The following is a 23,496-nucleotide window of genomic DNA, read 5'->3' as shown; positions in this document are numbered from 1 at the left end:
ATGGTTGAGAGGCCAGAGGAGAAAGGGAGCCTAAACTGTCATGCTTGTTCAAAACTGCTACCCCTGGAAGGAGGCCTCGAAGGTGCAGAGCAATTCAAGGCTAGGAACCAGCAGAAGGACTGCCCAGACTCTGATCACTGCAGCTAAGGCAGTGTCCTCTTCATCATCCAAGCCAGGCAGGAGGGAACAGGCATGAATTGGGCTGGAAATTAAGGTCATTTAGTGTCTCTTCTTGGTGTTTTTCAAATTTTGGTGACTAAATCTCCCAGGAAGAATACATTTTACATTGCTACCTGGTATACAAACACATTTTTAGATATGCTTGAGATAGTAATTTCACAGTAAATGATATATTCTAATATTTTCTACCCAATTTTGTTCCTAGGAAAAAAGTTCCTTGACCTGGGTTGCCCTTGGCTGGAAAACAGTGCTGCACAAATCTACTAATATAATTCTTTCTGCTGGTTGTTTTTCTCTGTCTAGTTTTTGTCCCCTTCTAGGTATAAAATGTAAACCACGTAATTGGTTACATTTCCCTTTTCATTTTGAATACCAGGAAACTCAAAAGTCACGTTGCCTTAACCAAAGGGTTGGTTTGGTGTAGTGGTCATTAATGCCTTAAGTTTCCCTAGGTCCGGAACTTGTACTTTTTGTTATCCAAATTATTTATATACTTCTGTTTTTCTGCATGAAATTTTGGAAGCAAGGTCTGGACTATATGATTTTACTTTAGTTTTTTGATTGATTCATTTTTCTGATCTCTGTTTTGGATTATCTAGGAAGCACCTCCCCCTTTTTAAAAAAATAAATTCCTCATAGTTGCAAAGTAGGATTCAGGAAAGTTTGGGTATTTGTGTAGAGGGAATGTGTTATTTTAAAATAGGGATGTTTTCACTTGTATTTTCATTTTCAAAAATTCCATTTTAATTTTATGTGAGGAATGTCATGTGGTCTCTGTCTCTGTCTGTCTTTCTGTCCCTACACCCAGCCCCCACCCAGGTTCTTGCATACACTAAGCATGTGCTCTGCCATTGGACTATACCTCTAGTCCCCTTTAATGTCTCTCAACAAAGCTTCCTGCTCATATTCCCCTGCCTCAGCTCACCTTGCCAACCTGGTACTTGATCTGTTGGATCTGCCATCTATCTGGTTTCCCTAAAACCTGCAGTCTCTGCCCGTATGACCTCCTGCTCCTGAATCCCTTCAGTGAGCAAATGTTTATGGTTGTATTTCCTCCACTCTTGCTTTCTCCCCATACTTCCCAATAGTGAAGTCTCTTGAAGCCCACCTCATCAGTTTCTTAGTGTGCCCCGTCTTTCCCTGTCCTCCCTATAGGTTGGGATGCTCTGAGGGAGGCTGAAGTGTAAAGAGCATCGAATGCAGGTTGCACCTTTTAGAGGCAGTGTAGATAGGGGAAGCCGATTTGGAGTCAGTGTTAATTTTTAAATGAATTCTTCACCAAGCAAAGAAACAAAAAAATAATAGCCTCAGGGGAAAGGAAACATAATCTTAGCATATCATGAGGCTAGGCTTTCAGTAATGTTTGTGTAGTGATAATGATATAAAAACACATTCATTTTCTAGGGATGCCTAAACATAGTACCACAGACTGGGTTGCCTTAAACGACAGAAATGTGTTATCTCTGAGTTCTGGAGGCTAGAAGTCCAACATCAGTGTGTTGGGGGGGTTGCTTCCTCCCAAGGGTGGTGAGGCAGGATCTGTTGCAGGTCTCTCCATTTTGTCTCTCTGTTTGCTCGGTATCCAAGTTTTTCCTTTTTATAAGGATGCCAGTCATTTTGGATTAGGGCCCACCCTAAAGACCTTATCTTAAAGAATTATAGCTGCGAAAACCTTGTTTCCAAGGCCACATTCTGTGGCACTGGGGGTTAAGACTCAGGGATTTGGGGAGGAAACAGTTCAACCTGTAACAAAATTGAACACTGATTTTACCAGAACCCATACAACCATGTTAGGGGAGCAGGAGAGGGTGGGTGCCATGTAAGTACTATGTGCAGGGGTGGGAGAGGAGAGCAAATTTCATCTCCCTTGTGGGGCAACCAGAAAAATAAAATGCCCAAGAGGGAAAGTGTCCAAGTGAAGCGATGCTGACATCTTACTTAGAAGCATGGAAGCAAAAACCACGTAAAATAAACATACTTCAAATAGTTAACTAAAAAAAAAGTGTACGTAGTTGCCTCCATAGAGGGACAGTGTTACACAGTTGGGGGAGGGTAGGAGAATTCTCTTTTCCATAATAAACCTCTAAGGCTATTTGAATGTTTAAGCAGGTTCAGGGATGTCTTGGGTGACATGGACCTGCACCGTCTCTGCAGTCCATGCTGAGCTGCCTTCTTTCAGGTGAGGAACAGAAGCAGGGGCTTTGCCCTTAATGATCTCTACTGACAGGAAGCGAGGTCTTGGTTAGTGTTTTATTCTGAAAAATCTAATAGTTATGTTTTAGCTCCTCATACAAGAACTGCATTAATGTAATCAAAAGCAGGTCTTTTGTGGATGAGAGTGGTGGCGGTATAGTTTATTGCATTGCAAAAATTTTTCAGAAGATGTCTGTTTTCTTCCCTGTGTTGTTGATTTAGTAGTGAGCTAGAAGAATATGACTAACCCACTTGGAAATTAATTTTATTTTGGTTACAGGTAATTGTTTTGTGTCCGTTTCTCTGAGGAGCAGTGCTGATAGATGTCTTCTCCTTTTTGTTTTTTTCTCCCAAAAGCTTCCCTCCTGTCTGTGCAAACCCCATTCTCCTTCCCTGTTCCCGTGATGTTGATGGGGTCAGCGGTGCAGGCACGAGCGGGTACTTCTGTCTGAGAAAGCCCTGGTGCCTCCTGCTGATGGTAAATCGCTAGTGGAATGTGATCATCTATTAAGTAGCTGGTGGAATGAATGTATTAGGCCGTCTGTGGAAATAACTTACAGGAACAGTTTGGCCAAGGAGCAGGCCAGGAAAGTTAAAAATAAAATGCTTTGTGGCTCACAGTCCAATTAAATTAGCACTAGTTAGAAGTTAATGTTTGCACTGTCAGTGTGCACACTAAAATGACAAAAGAAGGAGCTCAACTGCAATACCTGGGATGTCATCCAGCATGTATTTGGGTGATAATATGTTCAAGTGTTACACATATCCCTTGTGTGCTTGGCATTATGTCAGATAGGGGCTAACAGTTAATGAAAAGTATGATACCAGTCCCTTTTTGTAAGGGTTTTTACTCTGATTTGGGATAACAGGACACAGAACGTAACCTATAATAAAAAGTGTTTGCAGTGTAAGATGGGCTGGCAAATTATGGCCTAAAGGCCAAATCTGGCCTACTGATTATTCATATAAATAAAGTTTTATTGGAATGCAACTTTTTTTTTGTCTTTTTCCTTTTTATCGGTACCGGGGATCAAACTCACGACTGCCTGCTTGCAAGGCAGGCGCTTATGCCGCTGAGCTAAATCCCCAGCCCCTTGGAATGTAACTTATGCACATTGATATATGTTTATTGTCTGTGGCTGCTTATCAGTGTAACAGCAGAGTTGAGCAGTTACAACAGAATATATGGTCCACAAGTCCTAAAATGTTTATTAGCTGGATCTTCAGGAGGAGGAGGAGGTTGACCACTCCTGGCCTAAGACAATCATTATAAAGTTTTACAGAGCACTGTAGGATAAGGAAAAACGATTTAGTCAGTGCCCTGGTTACTAAGTCAAGACTGGAATGATGGGTGGTCAGAGAAGGGCTTTGTTGACCTGAGACCATGAAGACGGAGGGCATTTTGTGATGTAAGGAATATGGAACCAGAGTTCTTGGATGGAAGGGTGTGTGGCACTCTCAGGGCCAAAGTGTGGGGCTGGGTATAAACACAAGTGAAGTGGTCAGTGACAAATGAGCTCCAGATTATGGAGGGTCTTTGAGTTCCAGGATCAAGACTGGGGATTTTCTACAAGCACATGTCATCTGTCAAAGGCAGCATTTGTATGTGTGATCAATATTTATTATGTGACTGACCGTGCTGGGATGTTGACATACATTATGGTCCATTGCTCAGCTTGGTGTGCTAGTTCTAGGTGTGTTTGAAGGAGTTAGCCATCATTTCCAGGACAGCTCTAACCTCGAGATCCTCTGAAGATTGCTAATAGCAGGAGACTTGGATGGAGAGGCAGCCTCTCGGTCTTGGGCGACAGTGCTCTGAGGAAGTTTTTGAGAAGGGAATTCTAAAAAGGAATGTAATGTAGTTGAGAATTGGTGGTGGGAATGAAGGAGGAGACCCCTGCGCGGTCCCTGGATGCTGCATTGCGTCTTCCTTTTAGGGCGTCTATGCAGCTTCCATTTCATCTGGGCCGGAAGAGGTGCCTGCACACACGTAGACTGTGCTTCCGCCCTCGGCACTGCCAGATTTGTGCAGTTCATGGGGCAGCATTACATGTTTACCTGCCACTTCTTGCTGTGCCCTCCTAGTTGGTATTCTGCTGTCTAGATCCCTGCCAGGCACTGGTGCTTCATCACGAAGACCCAGAACTCTGCTCAGAATTCTTTCCTTTTTATCTAAGCAGCCCTGGGCACCTGTACATTGCTTATCTCTGGCCCTGTGCTAGGCTCAGAGGGGAAGTGAAGGTGTGGCACTGGGCTGTTACCGGTGCTGCTGGGTCCTCACAGACACCTGTATCTGCTTCTGTCACCCACTTTTTTGGAATTAATTTCTTTCTCTGTCTGTCTTCTATGTAGTTTAGGCTGGCGTTAAACTCACTGTGGGGCCTAGGCTGGCTTTGAACTTGTGGTGCTCTTCCTGCCTCAGCCTATTGACTGCTGGGATTATAGGCATGTGTCACCATGTCTGGCCTCTCATTTCCTTCATAAATTGACACACACACAGAAAAACTACAAGTACATTTTAAATGTACTATAGTACACTTTACACTGTGCTTATTCTATACTTTTCTCAATTTACTCAGACTTAATCATTCTTGACCCTCACCAACAGATGGTCTTGATTCCTATGCAAGAGGAGGTATCAGTTCTCTGGGGTCCCCCTTCACGTTTTTTATATCATGGTTGTAACAATGATACTTTTTAGTTTAATCTAATTTAGAGAAAGAAATATCCTTCCTTCTGTCTCTATCCTTTCCTGACCTCTGTGATGTACCCTGACTCATTCCCGTTATCTGGCATGATACCTGTTACGGTTTGGATAAAAAATGTCCCCCCAAAGTCTCATGTGTTTGGAAGGTGATTGGGTCATGGGGGCACCATCCTGGTCAGTGGATTCATCAGGAGCTAAAGTGCTTTGAGGGGCCTGATTGGAGGTGAGTCACTGTGGGTGTGGCCTGGAAGGATGTTTTCTTTTCCAGGCCTTTTCCCTTCTCTCTCTGCTTCCCTGGGTTGAACATCTTCCCTCCACCATGCCTTTCTGCCATGCCGTTCTTCATTGGAGTCAGCCACCCATGGAAATTGTGTGCCCAGTAAACCTCTCCTCATTTAAATTGTGGGTATTGAGTATTTTTTCCTAGTGATAGAAAAGTGGCTAATACCACGTCCTTGTCTACCAAGACTCTTGGATCAAAAAGCCACTCTGAGAAAAATGTCAGTGAAACATTGGTGAGGATGGCAGGCTTGTTTTGGCCGGGTTTCATATTTGAGCCGACTATCAGTATTCATGCATGTACTTTGGTATCTTCAGGTTTTTATCTGTGCTGCTGTAGTATCTGAAAGATGTGCCTCAGAAAACTTTATTAACTGAAAAAGATAGGAGGAGAAACAGATAAGGAAACAGGTTTTGAATCCAGACTAGCTGGTGGCTGGGATATCAAATCCCTAGCTTTGGACAAGTTGTCTGATCTTTGGGAATCAGATTCTTCATAAACAGGGAACAATAATAGACACTTCATAGAATAATAGACACTTCATAACTGTTTGAATTCCTATTGCAATGTGACAACTCTCAAATGTAGACATTTTGTTCTTTTAGATTTTGTGGCTCAGGGATTTAGGATGAGATAAGGAATTTAGGATGAGATAAGGAGACAGTGATCTGGGATATCAGCTGGAAGGGCTTGAAGATAGAGGTGACATTACAGCCAGGAGCTGGAATCATCTGAAGGCTCTATCATTTACATGGGAGGCACCTCCATGCGAGTTGGCTTTCTCAGAGAATGGCTGTCTTAAGGTATTTCGACAAATGAGTTGGAAACTGCATAATACAGCCCCTGAGGACACATGGCATTGATGTCCTGCACTTGATGGGTCAGAGGTCACAAATATACTAAGGTTCCAAGGCCTGGAGAGTGGTACTAGATTTCTGTGGTTAATTGCCAGGTTGCATTCTTGACGAGCAGGATGGATGGGAGAGGTGCTGTAGGCAGCTTGGAAAAGACTGTTTTGTCACGGAGTGACTGTGACAGTTAAATGATGCAATGAGGATGAAGGCACTGGCACTAGGTATCAGGGTGTCTTCTCATTCAGCACATATATGTGACCTTTCTATCACATGCTAACACCAAGAGAGTGAGGGTCTGTAGAGGCAAACAAAGCAGGCATGTTCTCTGCCTTCCTATATATTACAATCTAGTGGGGGATGCGGGCCATAATAAAAACAATTGTTTTGAGATAAGAAGTGGGAATTCCTTCTTTCATAAAGAGGTACTGGTCAAACATCCCGATTTTGTATTTCATATTAAATGAATTTTCCCCCACTGGGTGATAAGAAATGGCAGTCTGCACAGGGTTAATGTGTTTCCCCTCTTACTTCCTTTTTGATGGTAATTTTGCAGACCTAGCGGTTTGGGACCCTGAAAGGTGCTTCAGAAATCATCAGGTCCCAGGTCTTGCAAGCAACCCTTGACCCTTTAGTTGAGATGTGGAACTACAAAGAGGTTGATTTATAGAAAAGGGGTTGAGAAGAGTAATAGAGATATACAGAGTCACCTGGAGGATCATCTACAACCTAGCCCCTTCCCCAATTCTGATGGAGCAGGGGAACAGGCAAGAGGCGGCTCCATAGGTGAGGAACACAGTTGTAGGGTAGATCTGCACTTCTCTCTCTCTCTGTCTCTTTCTCTGTCTCTGTCTCTGTCTCTGTCTCTGTCTCTGTCTCTCTCTCTCTTTTGGTGCCAGGGATCGAACTTAACAGTGTCCTTTGTAATGAATTAAAGTATTGAAACACACACACAGTTTTACTATCTTGTTGCTTTAGAAAAATCGTCTTCCTTTTCAGGCATGTTGCTATGCATAGCATGGTTGGCTGAATCACTTGTGAAATAGAGATTACACTAGCAAGAGTTACGCCAGCTTTAAGATTTTTCTGTTCATGTTTTAAGGTTGGTGGTGAATAGTATTCTTGTATCTGTACCTTTAGAACATTTTAACAATCCGGAAATGTTTCAACATATATTTTGCAAAGATATGGACTCTTTTCAAAACTATAATCACAATATCATTTTTACACCTGAAACAACCAACAGTGTTTCTTTACCATCGTACATCTAGTTCAAAATCCAATTTTTATATGTAGTTAAAATATTTAAGAAGGTGTTTGCTTGAAACAGGCTTTGAAAGATCTGTCCTTTGCAATGGGTTGATTATCTCTGAGTCTGTTTTAATCTAGGCTCTTCTTTTTTTCTTCTTTGCAGTTTTTGATTGTTAAAGAAATAAAGTCATTTGCCTGTAGTATGTACTATAGTCTGGATTTTATTCACTGTATCCTTAGGGCACCATTGAACATATTTCTGGACCCCATTAGTCCCTTGGAAACTGGTAGTAATTTCAAGGGCTTGATTTGTTTCAGGCTTGGTTCATTGGCAAGAATTGTTTCACTGGTGGATCAACTGCTGTCACAAGGTTTATGATGTCTGGTTGTCTCTTTTTGTGATGTCAGCCTGTATTGGTGACTTGATTACTTAGAGACTACAAAGTGTTTGTTGTCTAATGATCTCATCGTTCTTTCATTTTTGTTAGTTGGAATACTGCTATAGAAAAGATTTCTCCTTATGAACTATTCTTATTCTGAATTCATATTGGTAAGACAGGAGAAATGTTTGGTTATTTCTGTTAATTTGCTGGTTTTCAAAACAATGAATTAGTTCATAAACATTTTCTAAAGGTGACAAGTGGTTTTTAGTGATGTTACTGTGAAACCTGTCTTACAGTGTATGTGACATATAACTTAATTGGTGTCTTTCAATCCACTGGAAGTAGCTCTCATTGCAGTATGGAAAACTGCACCATGTGTGGTCAGTGGGAGCCATTTTACATGTGCTTCTGGCTTTTTCTGACAGGACCATCATAGTCTTTGCTGGCTTCCTTGCTTTGTCAGTATGACGGGATGGCCCAGTTTTATCACCCTCCTGCCCCTGATGTAAAACCAGCTATTTCTCCAAGGCTGTCTAGCTTCTTTTTAGTAAAAAAAAATGTTTTTAGAAATTTAAATGTGATTATTTATGGGAAAAAAAAACTGTACATGTTCATCTTAGATCATTCTTCTAGAAGTCTTTTGGTGTGGTGTTATTGATCTATTTTTATTAGCTTGGGTTTCATCTTTGGAAGTGGTTTTTAAACTCAAGTTGCTTAGGTCCTGTTTTGTGTGTCCATCTTTAACTTTTAACTTTCAAAGGGGAAAAATGTGGGGGCTTAATTTTACTTCCTTTGTGTTACTGTGTAGATGTCTACTTGTTAAGTGGTTTTCTGATACAGTGACAAAGTATTCACAATTAAATTGATTAAGAAAACATGATTGAAGGAAATACTCAACTAGCAACATTTAGTTCAAATTGTTGTTCAGATATTAAAACCAACCAACCAACCAAACAAACAAAAAACAAAACAAGAAATCCAAACCAAACACCTCTAACCAAGTGACTTGCAAACTGTTGGTACTTGCATTGTTAGATTTACAATCACTGTGTAACACATTGGTCAAGCTAAGGAGGAACCCATCCAATGTACCTTCCCTAATTACCTCCACTTTATGGTGCTGCAAATATGCTAGATGTCTGTTCCAGATTAGAGATTGAGGAGCTCAAAGTAGGTATGCTTATAACAGTTTGAAATTCTAGACTGCTTTGAAGAGCCATTGTTTGGCTGTTATTTTCTATTATTAGCTTTGCATTTGTCTCAGATTGCATCGCCTTGGATCCTCTGTTTTTTGTCAAAATTATCCTTGCTTTTCTCCCGACTTAACAGCAAGCATTTCTTGGAGTGTCCGATGGGGCCAAGCATTCCACTAAGCAATTAAAGGAGGAAGATGCATTGGGCAGTACGCCTTTTCTTCTAGGCAGTCCAAAGCTTCAGTTTTATACTTCTTTTCTGTCTTCCAGGAGCTCACTGTAGCAGGATTCATTGACTGGCAGTGTAAATGAAATCTGAAGAGGGGCATTACATCTGTCTGGGGAAGGCAGCAAAGAATCACTGTGGTTTTCTCTCATCTCACTCTCTACTTTCTCTCTTAGCAGACAGTGCATTTCTTGTTAACACACGCCATACAGTGATTCAGCCCTCGCCCCCACCGCTGCTGAGTCTGCAGACCACATTTTTTTCTGTGAAATCCTTCTTAATTTCTCTCCTTTTGATGGGCACTCTGACTCTTGAAGCTGATTCAGCTTAGCTGCACTGAAATGGACATGTCCAAATATAAAGCTGGTTCCTCATCCTCTTTATGCTGTCTTTAAGAAGAGCAACAGCAGGGGGCTGGGGATTTAGCTCAACAGCATAAGTGCCTGCCTTGCAAGCAGGCAGTTGTGAGTTCGATCCCTGGTACCGATAAAAACGAAAAAGACAAAAAAAAAAAAAAAAAAAAAAAAAAGAAGAGCAACAGTTGATTTCTCTTACAGTCCTTACAAAGCGTCTTGTATGAGGCTCTATGAATTTAATTTGAATAAAATAGTTTAAGCAAACCCTAAGTAAAGTATCCATAAGCAAATAGGATTCAGCCATCCTTTCAATGTCTGTTGCATAAAATTGTTTCAAGAAATATGAGGGCACTGGCGGGGGGAACAATGCTAATTATTTTATTTTGCATAATCTGTAAGTTCATATAGAGTATAAGCAGGTACTTGTCAGTTGCTTCTTTGTCAACCTTTGTATATTCAGATTAGCTCAAGTCCTTTTGGATCTTTTCACTGCGAAAGTCAGGGGTTCACTTTTTTAATTGGATGCTTGTCTTTGAGTCTTCTTTAAAATTGAGAATGAGGCTGTCATTATACAGCTAGGAAAATCTTTGTGCCTCCCCCAGCCTCTGTTACCTACAACTGTTAAACATTTCTATAAAACAACATTCATATGCTTTCTCTTCTACTTGAATTAAAAGAGGGTTATGTCTTCTTCCAGTGGCTATGCTCTTTTGACTGTACTAACTTCTTGATATACTTGTTTTCAAAGATGTTATTTATTTTCCCTTCCATGATTGGAAGATGATAGCGCAGTGGTGGTGACCCTATGGCGCATGTGCTGCAGAAGGCTGTTTGTATCATCGAAAGCATTAAAACGTTTGCCATTTGCCTTTATTCATTTTTTAAAAAATCTGCAGACTCAAGTGCACCTTTTCTTTCTGCTTTCTTTTTCACTTAAAAAGTCTTTTTCTGGCCAAGTTATTCTTACCCCGGCTATGCAATGGATGCCCTGAAACAGCAGTGCACTAAGTTTGCAAGGGTTAATTTTTGCCAGGAAGTGTTTAATTACTCATTGTTCCTGCACTCCTTGGGTGTTTGTTCCAGAGCCAGGCCCTGGTGAGTCAGGCTTTGTGAGAGACCCAAGGCCTCCAGTATTCATGAATACTTTCCCATCTAGGCTGGCAGCATGTTCCCAGTTGGATATGTCTCTGCTGTTGGGGCCAGGGGTCCTGGCAGAGGTGGGAGTGGAAGTGAAGCGGACACAATAGCACTTGAGAGGTTTGAACCCCTGGGTCTTATTTGTTTTGTGGCCAGCAGGTCATGCTGACCTTTGACTTTCTCTAACCTTCAAGTCAAACAACAGCTTACATTTGTAATTTCGTTTCTTTGTGCTACATGAGAAGATACAGTTTGCAGTTAATGCTTTCTCAGGATACTTCAGCTGTATAGATATACTCTATTACCAACATTAATTGAGCACCTGCTGTGTGCCAGACACCAGGCAAAGAGGAGGGAATGAAGGCTCCTACTTGAGGGGATGGGCAGGGAGGGCCTATGCAGGGAAGTCCTTCCAGCACAGCAGAATGGCTATAAGACTAGTGGCGGTCACTTAGTGACTGTCATTTCTGTATATAGGGGTTTATAGGTATCACCCCTAATGCTTGCCCCATATCATTTCTTGACTTTAAACAGAAAGAAAATGAACTCAAACAAGGTACCCTGGCCTATATCTCACAGCTAATAAATGTCTAGGCTGCATTCACTCCCAGGCCTATCAGGCTTTGTCCTATACCTCATGTCATTGGATGCTTAGATTGCCATGACAAGAAGGAAGAGATGGGGTAGGAGGTTCCTTGGGCATCATTTAGAGTAGTAAATGACAAGAGTGTCAAAGACAGACAATAGTGGACCTTTCTGCCCATACATTTGAGTTTGTCTTTGCTTTCTGATTTCTCTCTTTTTCCCTTTTCTACTGGTAGCCACTTATTTGAGCTGCTCCTGGGACTGCTACAAATCTTGCCAAGCCCTCCAGAAAGTCATTTGGCCCATGATATACTGCCTTCTATCCAGGGAGAGTTCATGCATAGTGACTCTTTGTCTTTGGGCTCTGAGTTCTGAGCCTGTCTTCCCCAAAGAGGCTGATAATCAGATTTTAACAGAGAGTCAGGCTCTGGTGATCACCCCATTGTTGGTTTGGTGCCCCTTAGTGGTGTGTTTGTAAAGATACCAGAAGAAAAATGTTATTGATGTGTAGGTCAGCTTTATTGTACTTGAAGATCCCTGTAGCACCTGTGGCCTTGAGCTGGGAATTCATCCCCTTCCCATCCTTAGCAGTAATGGCAAAGCACTGGACAGTGAGAACATGACAGTGAGAACAAGCACATGGACTTCTGTAGGGAAAAGTGTGGTTTTAGAAAGGTTGATGCATGGGTCTCTGTTAGGGCTTTCTGCTTGCAGTCAATAGCAAACAACTCCCTCTTAACTGAGAAAGAAAGAAGGAATTTTCAGAAAGCTATGGGGGTGGTTTATAGGACAAAAAGAGAAGCTGGCGTGTCATGTCTGAGAGAGATGGCAGCAAGGCGGCCCTCAGGCTTTCTGCCTCTTTTGAAAACCCTGGCAGGGGAATCTGCTCTGACCATTCTCAGTTTGTGTCATGTTGCTATGCGTCACAGTTTGGTCCTTTGCCTATACATTGGCTGGCAGTCTGCAGGGCCTGCTGATGGGCAGTCTCATCAGACTGTATCTCATGGGGAAGGGAAAGCTCCCCCAAATGGTACCCCCTTCCCGAATGGAGAGTGATCTCTCCCTGGTGCCAAACATTGTCAACCACCTTGATGAGCTAATATCTACAGGCATAAGTTCTTAAATAGACATCATAGAGGCTTTTAATTTTTATCTTTAAAAGACACTTGAAGCTATAGGAACAAAGCACGGACTTCTTAAATAGGACTCCAGATAGCACAGCAAGTAGTAGCAAGAATAAACCAGTGAAAATACATCAAATTAAAAAGTTTCTGTATACCAAGGGAAACAGCCAGCAGAGTGAAGAGACAAGCTACAGAATGGGAGACAAATCCTTGCTAGTTACTCTCTTCCACCAGCAAGTTAATGTGTATACTGTATAAAGAACTCAAAAGACATAACCTCAAAAAATCAAATAGCCAGTCAATAAATGGGCAAAAGAATTGAACAGATACTTCTCAAAAAAAGGACAAGTGGCCAGTAAGTATATGAAAAAGCATTCAATATCTTTAGCCATTGGGCAGTGTAAATAAAACTACATTGAGATTCTATCTCACCTCAGTCAGAATGGCTATCATCAAAAAATACAAAAAGCAATAATTGCTGGTTAAGGATGCAGGGGAGAAAGGAATCTTTCTATACTGCTGGTTGGAGTGTAAATTAGTACATAAAGTCGGCATGCTACAGAGATACCCACATACCCATGTTACTGAAGCACAGTTCACAATTCACCAGCTTAAGTACCCATTAATGAAAGAATGGATAAAGAGAATGCAGTAAATATACACCATGGAGTAGTATTAAACCATAAAAAAGAATGAAATTTTGTCTTTTGCAAAAAAAGTGGATCCATCTGAGAGAAGTAAGCCGGATTCAGAAAGACAAATATCACATGTTCTTTGTAACATGTGGAATCTAAAAAAGAGGACAAGAAAGTAGAGGGAGACTATTATTAGACAAGTGGAATGGAGTAAGGGGGAGGGGAAAAAGGTATAAGGACAGGTAATGGGGAATGAATCCCATTGGAATAGATTATATACATCAAAACCCGCCCCAAATGTAAAGCTGGGGAGAAGATAGATCAAGGGAGTAATGGGAAAAGTGATTAAAGTATCTTATGTGTGTGTACAAATCTGCTACAATGAAACCTGTTAATCTCTGTAAGCAATGTGCTCTAATATGGTATTCTGGAAACTATGCTGTATGGGGATGAAAAAGAAACCCTCCAGTGGCATGAAAGGCTGCATCTAGCTGGACTCAGTTTTCTTGTTCTTTGCTTTAGATTTTCCCTTGTCTCTAGTAGATTGTCATTTTGGAAAGCAGAGTCCTCCTCTTAAGGCTGCCTTGATTTAGCTCTCTAAAGTCTCAGTCCTGGAACATTCCAGACTTCAGTTCTTCGGTAACATTAAGAGGACTTGACAAAAGGATATCTAAACTGGGAGTGGTGGTACATGCCTGCGATCCCAGCATTTGGGAGGCTGAGGCAGGAGGATCATGGTGAGTTCAAGGCCACCCTGGGCTAACGAGACCCTGTTTTGGAAGAAAAAACAATCTAATATTTCTACTGTTGCTAGTAATCAGTTGTCAAAGCCTTTTTTGATGAAATCTTTTCTGGTGTAAAATTACATTTTGATTGTCTATATTCCCTTAAGTTAGAGGACTGAAAATCACTCATACTCAATTTTTATTTGTAATTCATAAAGTGTTAAACAGCAAGTGTGTAACTTTTCTGCTTCTGTTTGTAATGATTTAATTTAAAACTCTCCTTAGAGCTTTGTGATATCACGTGTCTGTGTATAGACTGAAAGAAATTAATTGAAGACTCATTTTCTTTTGTGCTTTCTGGTTTATTCCACTACTGATTGAGTCAAACATGATGCTAGATGAGGGAGGGAGGATCTTGGGAAAGATGGGCTTTTTCCCCCTGGGGCTCGCAGGAAGGTTGGGGTAAGCCAGTGTGAAATTTCAGCACTAGATCTGGGAGAGGAAGCGAGTACATTGAGCGAGGCAGGCAGGGCCAGGTCACAGAGTGGGACATAGGAAACGCCACCACCATCACCACCGTGAGAAGCTGGCTCTGAGAAGCAGCTTGGCAGCTGGCTTAGCCAACCGACAGTTACAAACCACCCATTTCATCTTTTGGGGAGAAGACATTCAGTAAGTTTGAAGGCGGAGATAGGGAAGATTGAACTGTTTTGCATTTCTAAGCAGATCTCTTATCTCCCCTGGCTCGGTCTTTTCATAACATGGGGTAACTGAAGCTTTAGTTTTTGCAGCTACAGTAGATGGAGCAAACTTGTGGAGGCTGGTACTTGGCACAGCAGGCAGCTGAAGGGTGGTATTTTTCAGATGGGGAGATGTTCTTAAGTTTTATAATTTATGGTGTCTTTAAATATGGGATTTTGTTTACTGTTGTCCTAATTACACCTCTGCTGTATTTTACTTAGCTTAATGTTTTAATTTTGTGCTCATGCTGAGGTAGTCTCTCTCTTAAATGGTACCATTAAATTAAAAAAAAAAAAAAAAAAAAACCTTAAGCAATTTGTTTTGTCCGTGCTGTAGTTAAGCTGCAGCTTCCTGAAGGCAAGGAGAAAGAGTTTTGGGCAGACATTCTCTTGGGCTCTTGTGAGTATTTTGGCCATGTTTGCACAGTCTGAGACTTTTTTGTCTGCTTGCCAAGCATTATTATACACCATTTCTGTGCAATAGAAATATAATACAAGTCACATATAATTTTAAATGTTTTAGTAGCCACATTAATTATAAAAGAGGTGAAATTAAGTTAGATAACATTTATTTAACCCAACATATCCAAAGTATCACTTGAATGTGCAAGAAATTATCAGCGAGCTACTTCACATTCTCTTTTTCCTTTAAATAAATCTTTTGGAACATGGTATACTTTTACAGCACATTTCCACTCAGACCAGCCCCATGTCAAGTACTCAGTAGCCACACATATTGGATAGAAAATCCTGAACCTTGCAAAAATTACAGAGGACATAGGAACAGGTCCTCAAAGGGAGTTACAGGATAGCTCAGGATTTAGGAGCTCTAAACAGAGCCATGCACTGCTTTCCTAGCTTTAGAGAAACTCATATGTAAAAAATTCATCTTGACAGGAAAGGTAAAGCAGGAAGTGATTATTCATGTTACAGAAGAATTAACCACAGGATCTTTTAAATAGCAGACTCCCTTAGTGCACAGAAGAATGTGACTCAGTTTGCAAAAATGTGATTGACACTTGACATTTTAGTAGGGCCTTTGTTGGGCAGAAAATTGTCAGTACAAAATGCAAGCTGCACAGTCGGGTTGTCAAGTCTGTATTGAGCACCTACTGCTTGTCATGGAGGCTCACAGGGGGCCACGGTGGCACTAAGGATGATCCATACCCAGAAGGCATTTAGAAGCTCCCCAGGAGGACACACAGGCAGCAGCTGCAGCATGTGATGACCTCAGTGGCAGGATCAGGGAAGTCTGGGAGCGGGAAGAAGCAGGCAGATGGTGTGGGGCCAGTGGCAGAGAAGGTACACGTGACTGCTTCAGTGTAGAGGAGAGGGCTACATTTTCTTTCAACTGGGAGCTTAAAGAAAAGGTAAGCCAGGAAAGACCAGCTAGATAGGAGATTGGAAGAAGACTCAAACGTTACACAGTTAGGTTTTATTTATCTTTATGTCCCCAATCCCTAATCCCAAGCCTTCCTCTTAGTAGGCATCCCTGGAGCCATGCCTTTGAGCTCATGGAAAGAGAGATTGAAGAAAAACTAGGATGTGTTTTTCCTTATAGCCATCTACCCAAAGTGGATTCTGTTTATCTTCTGCCAGCTTTTCCTTGGTAAAGCTCACTAGAGAACAGAGCAAGTGCAATTTACTGTTTGGAAAGGAAGAAGTAAGGCTGTGCTCTACAAGTTGGTCAGGTCCTGAGTCCCTGAGATGACACAGGGCCATAGTGCACTAGCATGATGGGCCCCGACCAGACCCTTTCTTTGAAACCTCCCTGTTGAAGCCTTCACTCCTGCAGGCCTGGCTTCCCCCACCTCTACTTACCACGCTCTTATGTTTCCCATCAGAAAATCCATGAGCTTTCCTCTCCAGGTGCTAATGGGATCAGCCCTGGATAGAGCCTTTTTGCTTCTTGTTTAAAACTATACCTGTTAGCTGGGGCTTGTGTCACATACCTGTAATCCCAGTACTTGGGAGGCTGAGGCAGGAGGACCAGTGGAAGTTTGAGGCCAGCCTGGGCTACATAGTGAATCCAAAGCCAACCTGAACTACACAGTGAGACCCTGTCTCGAAAACAAAATGAAACAAAACACCTGTTAAAAAGCAGTTGAATATCTCTTTGTACATTTATTTGTGGATTATATATGTGTGTAATACATACATATACAATCATGAGCTACTTAATGACGGAGACACATTCTCAAACACATCTTGTTAGGTGATTTCTTCACTGTGTGAACCTCATAGACTACTTACATAAACTAGGATGGCTGTAACCTCGCTATGTGCTGTAATCTGGTCAGGCCACTGTCTTATGTGGTCCATCCTTGACTGAAATGTTGTTATGTAGCACACAACTATATACACATTTAAAATTGAGGAAATCCCAGAGAAGCCTCTAAATGTCTGTTATTTAGCAAACTTTTGGAAAATGTAGGATTGTATGGCTATCTACAGTTGGGGGAAAATAAAGACATTTTCTTCATGGTTCAGGTATATAGTTTTTAAATTTTGCTAATCCTGAGAGCTCAACTTTTACACGTACACATGGGTGGGAGTAACCAATTTTATAAATTATCTTGATAATTGGGAGTTATTTGGTCATCCCTCTGTAAGATGTGATGGACTTGTCCTTGTATTTAGCTCCATATGTGGCTGGCAAAGGCCCTCTTTAAGATCTGAAGTAGCAACTCTGTCTTCCCTTCCCTCCTCTCTCTCTCTCTCTTCCTCTTCTCTCCTTCCCATCTTTTCCTCCTATTTTCAGTACTGGATTGAACTCCACTGGCTACATACCCAGAGTGTGTATACACACATATATGTATTTTTTTGAGACAAGGTCTTGCAGTGAAGTTCAGGCTGGCCTAGAACTCATGGTGATCCTCTTGCCTCAGCCTTCCAAGTGCTAGGATTATAGGCATGTGCCACCACACCTAGAACTAGCTCTTACATTTTTTTTTTTTTTTGAGTCAGGGTCTTGCTATGTAGTTCGGGCTGGCCTTGAACTCACTGTGTAGCCCAGGCTGGCCTCAAACTCCCAGAAATTCTCCTGCCTCAGCCTCTCATGTGCTGGGATTACAGGCATGCACCGCCACCTCTTAAATTTTGAGACAGGGCCTCACTAAGTCACTAAATTGCTTGGGCTGGGCTTAATCTTGGGATTCTCTTGCTTCAGCCTCCCATAGTGCTGAGGTTACAGACATACCTCGTCACTCCTGGCTTGATTACTTGGCTTATAGTTGCATATTGTCAATTATTCTTGGTGTCTCATACACATCTTTTCAGGATGATACTATTTGGTGAGGTGATCTTAGTGCCAAAAGGTCAATGTATACAGCAGGTTTGCCAGAACCCTCTAGCAGGGCTCATGGTCCAACATTCCATGGTTCTGCTATCTCTTGGTCTACATGCGGCCCTCTGATTGTCTGACCTAGAGGTTAGGTAAGAAGCCAGGATCATTCTGTACATGAAATACTAGCAAAGTTGATCTTTTTCTTTTTAAAAGAAAATAAAAAGACATTGTTTTTCTGCCATCATGTCAGCAGATCCCTGAAGAGGGTACATCCCACTTTGGAGAGCTCTGGCTCAGAAAATGGGCTTAACTTCCTTGCTGAGCTTCAGGTTCTTTAATTGGGATGATGGGCAACATGCTATTTAATTAGGAAATGAGATAGTGTAGGAAGCAGTGCCTGGCACATGAACAATGGGTACTGGAATCTCAGTTCCTATAGCAAAGCTTCAGTAGATCAGTCTCTGGGTGATTCGAAGAAAGCTGTGTTTTGTTTTGTTTTGTTTTGTTCCCCTTCTTAGGGATGGTTCTTGCTTTTTTCTTAGGGATGTTGCCTAGGCTTGAGGACTCACAGTCCTCCTGCCTCGGCCTCCTTAGTACCTGGGACCACAAGCACATGCCACTGCACCTGGCTGAAAAGTTGCTTTTTTTTTTAATGATCTGGTTCTGATTGTCCTAATGGCTCAGTTTAACTGCTGGGTTGAAGGTCAGCAACCAGAAGAAAGTGGAAAAGGCTGCCTTGTGTCTGCTCTTACACACCTGCTTTCTGTTGATAAGAAATAACAGTGAGTCAAAACTCAATTTTGTCCTGGGAAGACTTACGATAGTGGAATGAACCAGATAATTTGAGAATGAAACAATGATTGAGGAAAAGGAAATTCCATTTTGCATTGCTTTTGAACTGGCTAGTTTAGCTGACATTATGAGTGAACAGTCTGAGTGAATAGAATATTCTAAGCTGGAAATGCTTTGGGAACTCATTCCTAATGGATGTGCAAAGACCTTGTGATGGGAACTCACTCTCCTACTAACCTTTTTTTCTGAAAAACCAACCTCAGTGAATTTTTAAACTCATTTGTACCTTTTGTTTCCTATATACAAAATCTTTGCCAAAGCCAAGGTCATTAAGATTTTCTCTTATGCTTTCTTAGATAGAAAAAAAGCTCAAAGGCTCCAAATGTAAGGCTGTGACAAGGAGAGGGAACCTCTAATTACCCTGATTTGATCAGTACATACTGTGTGCATGTGTTGAAATATCACATGACCCCATTAAGATGTATCATTATTATATGGTAATAAAAAATTCACAAACCCAAAAGTGCTTTATAGTTTGATCATCTTGGATTTATGTATGCAGTACATTTTGAGTTAGTTTTAATACGTGTGCTCTTTACAGAGCTTGTTTAACGTTTCCTCTTACAATATTTTATCATAACTTCTAATTTGCTAATTTAAGGCCTGAGGTTTCATTTAATTTTAACTACCCTTTGTGTGTGTGTGTGTGTGTGTGTGTGTGTGTGTGTGCATGTATCCATCCATTTATTCATATGGAGTCTGCAAATGAAAAAGAAAAAGGTGTTGAGATTGGTTTGTTTTGAACTGGGCATGAAGAAGAGCCCAAACTCTAAATGAATTGCAAAATCAGTGTATGGGCATGTAAACTAATCTGTGGATTGGTTAGCTCTGCTGGTTTGCTGTGGCACTTCGTGAACAAGAAGGCTCATCTTCCTCACCTGTTACCTTTGCCTCTTAGCAAATATGAGAGCTACTTAGTTTGCTGTCAATTAGGAGTAGAATCTACAGTAGTGCAGCACTGCTGCCTAGGCACTCATCTATTGAGTGGGCAGTCGTGGTCCTAATGTAGGCAGTCTAAGATGCTGGTTCTGTGCGCTGTTGGCTGTCTATACCAGCCATCTTTACACATGTGGTCATTGAGAGATGGGTGTTTTCTCTGGAGGGTGGAAATTATGGTCCATATTTTGCATAACCAAAACCCAGGGAGGTTTGCATCAAAAAGTTCACACTAGGAGAGAGGGGGCTCAAGGGCCCTCTCTCTGTCTGTTGTCTGCAATCTCTACACTTGGGAAAATGATCCTGGACTCCCCCTGGCTGGAGCAAATATTGTTAGGCTGCTGTCATCATGTGGTTTCCATGCCGAAGCCCCTACTGGCTTTGAGAGCTGTAGGCCATGCTGTCTATGTCAGACCAAGACCAGCACTTTGTGGTTTCTGTGCTATAGGCTTCAGGTTAACCAAACTTGGGTTGCTGTGTGGCTCTGTTATTTTAAATATTTGTAGAGGGGCAGTCCCTTTAATATGACTTTACTGTTCTTCCATGGATGCAGGGCTTCGAACTTCTGCTACATCTGATCTAAACTGTTCTTTTTTTCCCCCGTCCCTTCCAGTGGAGGCCATAGTGGAATTTGACTACCAGGCCCAGCACGACGATGAGCTGACGATCAGCGTGGGTGAGGTCATCACCAACATCAGGAAGGAGGATGGAGGCTGGTGGGAGGGACAGATCAATGGCAGGAGAGGTTTGTTCCCCGACAACTTTGTAAGAGTGAGTACAAAGCAAAACCCTTTTCCTGTCTCCTGTGTGGGTTGTGCTGAGCAAAGGCTATGGGGCACTTGAGGGTGAATTGCATGGAACTGGGGACTGGTTTGAAAGCTTTATCTCCTAGGTGATATCAAGAAGAGTACATGTAGTTTTGCTCTTGACATCTGAGATACCTGTTTTGAAATGGCTTTTAAAAGGTTCAGAATGCTATCTTCCTAAACTCTGTAACATTTGTTAAAGGCTTGAAAAATAATAGGAAGCTTGTTAAATTGTTCGATTTATGTACTTATTTATTTGCTTCGAGAACTTAGAAGAATTTTTCCTTCTTCCATTCCATGCAAAATAGAGGTGAAACTTAGTTTAGACCACTTATCTGAAGTGGCAATCAGTCTAAGTGCAGAATCTGAATTAATGTGGTTTTCCATCTTTGTATGTATATATTGCCTTTTTGATAGGAGCAATATTATTTTCCTCTGCCCTGGGATGTCCATAAAGCATTGAATAAAACCTATTTGTTCAGTAAGGTTTTGAAAATTATACCTTTTGCAGAAGTCATCTAGGGCTTAATTACAAAAATGTAGCCCATTCATGTTAATAAATTACATATGGCACCATTGTAAATGCTAGTTTGAATTGTTGTGTTAAAAAAAGGATCACCTGGAAGTTGTTTCACATGGGAAATGCTAACTGGGTCTAAAAGCCCCAGGGCCATATGTTTCTTATCCAACATGGGAGAAGAACGGATGTCTTTGGTAGGAAGATCTGCATGCAGAAATTCCAAGTCCTTTGTGGTATCAGGCCATACTTAGGAACATGCCGGGGCTGTGGGGTCAGGTAGTATGGGGGGATCTTGGTTCCAGAGAAGCAGGTAGCTCCCTCAAAGGGAGTACCAAGGGCTGGGGGAGAGGGTTTTATGATAAGGGGTGTTGGTGAAAAAATGGATGACATGTTCCCAGCTTCCAGCCCTTGGGCCTTTTATCCCTACCCTGTGGGAGTTTAAAATGAGCAGGGATCTAGTTCAGTTTTTCTTCAGGATCTTGCTATGGGATGCTCCTAACATTTCTTTTCTTTTTGGTGTTCAGAAAAGTAGGAGTTTTGGAAACATGCTGCTAAACATTGCTTTGTGTAGTGGTAGGTGTATAGACATCTCTCCTCCCCCATCACCCCAGACTGTGCCTGAATCCAGAAGTTCTCTAGTTTTATGAGTAGGAAAGCATTACATCCCAGCCACCAGGGATTGCCTCTGTTGATTTGTAAATGAGAGGTAATTTTTTGCCTTTCCAAACAAAACCTCCAGTTTTGGGAAAGGACTGTCTTTGAAGTTGAGCCAAATTCTCGTGTAAAAGGAGAGTTTTTTCCAAACAAAAGGGGCAATTGTGGGAGTGAAGATGAATGAGGAAGGAAGGGTGAGAGAGGAAGAATTGTGGGAAAGGGAGAAGAGGACACTGGGAAGAAGGGAGGGCTGTGGGAGAGGGTGGAGTGGAGGAAAGAAAAAGGATGAGCCTGGGAGGAAGGGACTGCAGCGCGGGCTCTAGTTTTGAGAGCTCGACCCATTCTGCATTCCGTGACTGTGTCCTGTTGGCTTGGTACTCCCTATTTCAGATTGCAGATTCACAGAATCCAAGAGTTTAATTGGAAAGCACTTAAAAAAACCTGTGGAATGCTTTGGATTAAAGGCTGGTATGCTATAAGGAATTGTGGAAGATGAGAAGAAAGCAAGACCTAGAAAGACAGGGCAGGGGTTGTTCAGGTGATGTCAGGGATCACCTCTCTGGCTTTCTGCCCGTGGGATTGCCTCTAGTGGCCAGTTGCCCCTCGGGAGAAAGGTGGCTGTTCAGACCCAGTCTGCTTTCCACTCTGCTTCCTGTCATCCCCCCTCAGGTTTGGGGCCTCTTTTGTCTTTAATCTTTGGCTATTGCCTTGGGGTTTCTGTCAGCCACTTTATAAATGTCTGCTTATTCATCCTGCCTCTGCTTATTCCAGTGTGAGCATGCTGTTTCCCTTTGAGAGCCAGCTGCCTCATGAGCTGCTCTGGGGTTTAAACAGCGCAGTACCTGCAGTTTGTCAGCACTGTGGTGGCCACCTAGTTGAGATCTGCCGCTGCCACTGGTCCTCTGCTCTGGGCCCGTCCCCCTCTGCTCCTGCCCAACCAGTTGTCACCTGACCTTGGCTTGAGCCCTTGTCCCACTGAGGGGAAGCTTTTTTTTTTGGTGGTGGGGGGGTGTAGTTGTATTTCTGAGGGCAGAAAGGATGTGGCAGGAACATCTGGGACTGCACAACTTGTGGTTGTCACATTTGGCAGAAAAAGAAACTTTGATTCTTTCATATGGCTGAGTCTATTTTCAAGTCTTCACCCTTAGGTCTATTATTGAAAATTCAGTAGGTGGATGCAGTGGAGATTAACAATGTGTAAATCACTGGTGTGCATGATGATTATTGTTTTTGCATAAGAATATACCTCCTGTAGAGAATTCTAAAAGCAGAAAACATGTCTTTGAGTAATAACAGATATATTGGCATAGGTTTGCCTTTAAAGTGGCTTTCTGTACATTTTATTTAGTTTGAGACTAATTTGCTCATGGACTGAATCAGGCAGTTTTGTGAAATGCCATCATTTATTGGTGTGCCTTTATGTTGATGTCATTACTGTCGGAGACCCTGTCTTAAGCATTTTGTTAATTCACTTACGAGAGTTTTGCTCAGTGTCACATTTGAGTATGCATTCCTGAAATGTTGGCATTCATTGTCTGCCTGGATTTGTCTTAGATAGTATCTTTGTCTCTCTAGAAATGAATACTAGCCTAGCCTCTGAGCACCAGGCCATCCCATCGTTAAAATGTATGTTCTTTGCCAGTTCTTGGGCTGAGATTTGTTGGCCCACATGGCCTTTGACTTTGTTACTTCTTGTATTTAGTTCTGACTTGTTTACTCTGTGGCAGAAGGATCTTTCCAATTTTCCTTCCCTGTCTTTCCTCTACCTCTTTCCTTACCTACTTTTGGAATATATTTCCCTTTATTCCTTCTATTTTTAAAGATTTTAAAGCTCATTTCAAGGTTAAATTTACCTAAAAATGTGTAAATCATTGGT

At 41.8% G+C, this 23,496-nt stretch overlaps 1 protein-coding gene across 7 annotated transcripts in view; it reads left to right on the top strand.

The window, feature by feature from the left end:
- The window catches only part of Sh3kbp1 (SH3 domain containing kinase binding protein 1), a 324,470-nt gene that overhangs the window by 26,845 nt on the left and 274,129 nt on the right, over positions 1-23,496 (top strand). For all 7 annotated transcript variants that reach the window (XM_023563617.2, XM_003466417.5, XM_023563616.2 and 4 more), the window contains exon 2: positions 20,254-20,411. In XM_023563617.2, coding sequence (XP_023419385.1) covers positions 20,254-20,411 — 158 coding nt within the window. The remainder of the gene's footprint in view (positions 1-20,253; positions 20,412-23,496) is intronic.

This window comes from Cavia porcellus, unplaced genomic scaffold, assembly GCF_034190915.1.
Source record: "Cavia porcellus strain 051 isolate PalLab524CR breed Dunkin Hartley unplaced genomic scaffold, mCavPor4.1 scaffold_33, whole genome shotgun sequence".
NCBI lineage: Eukaryota > Metazoa > Chordata > Mammalia > Rodentia > Caviidae > Cavia > Cavia porcellus.
The sequence above is the reverse complement of the archived record's forward strand: the minus strand, read 5'-3'. Positions and strand labels throughout refer to the sequence as shown.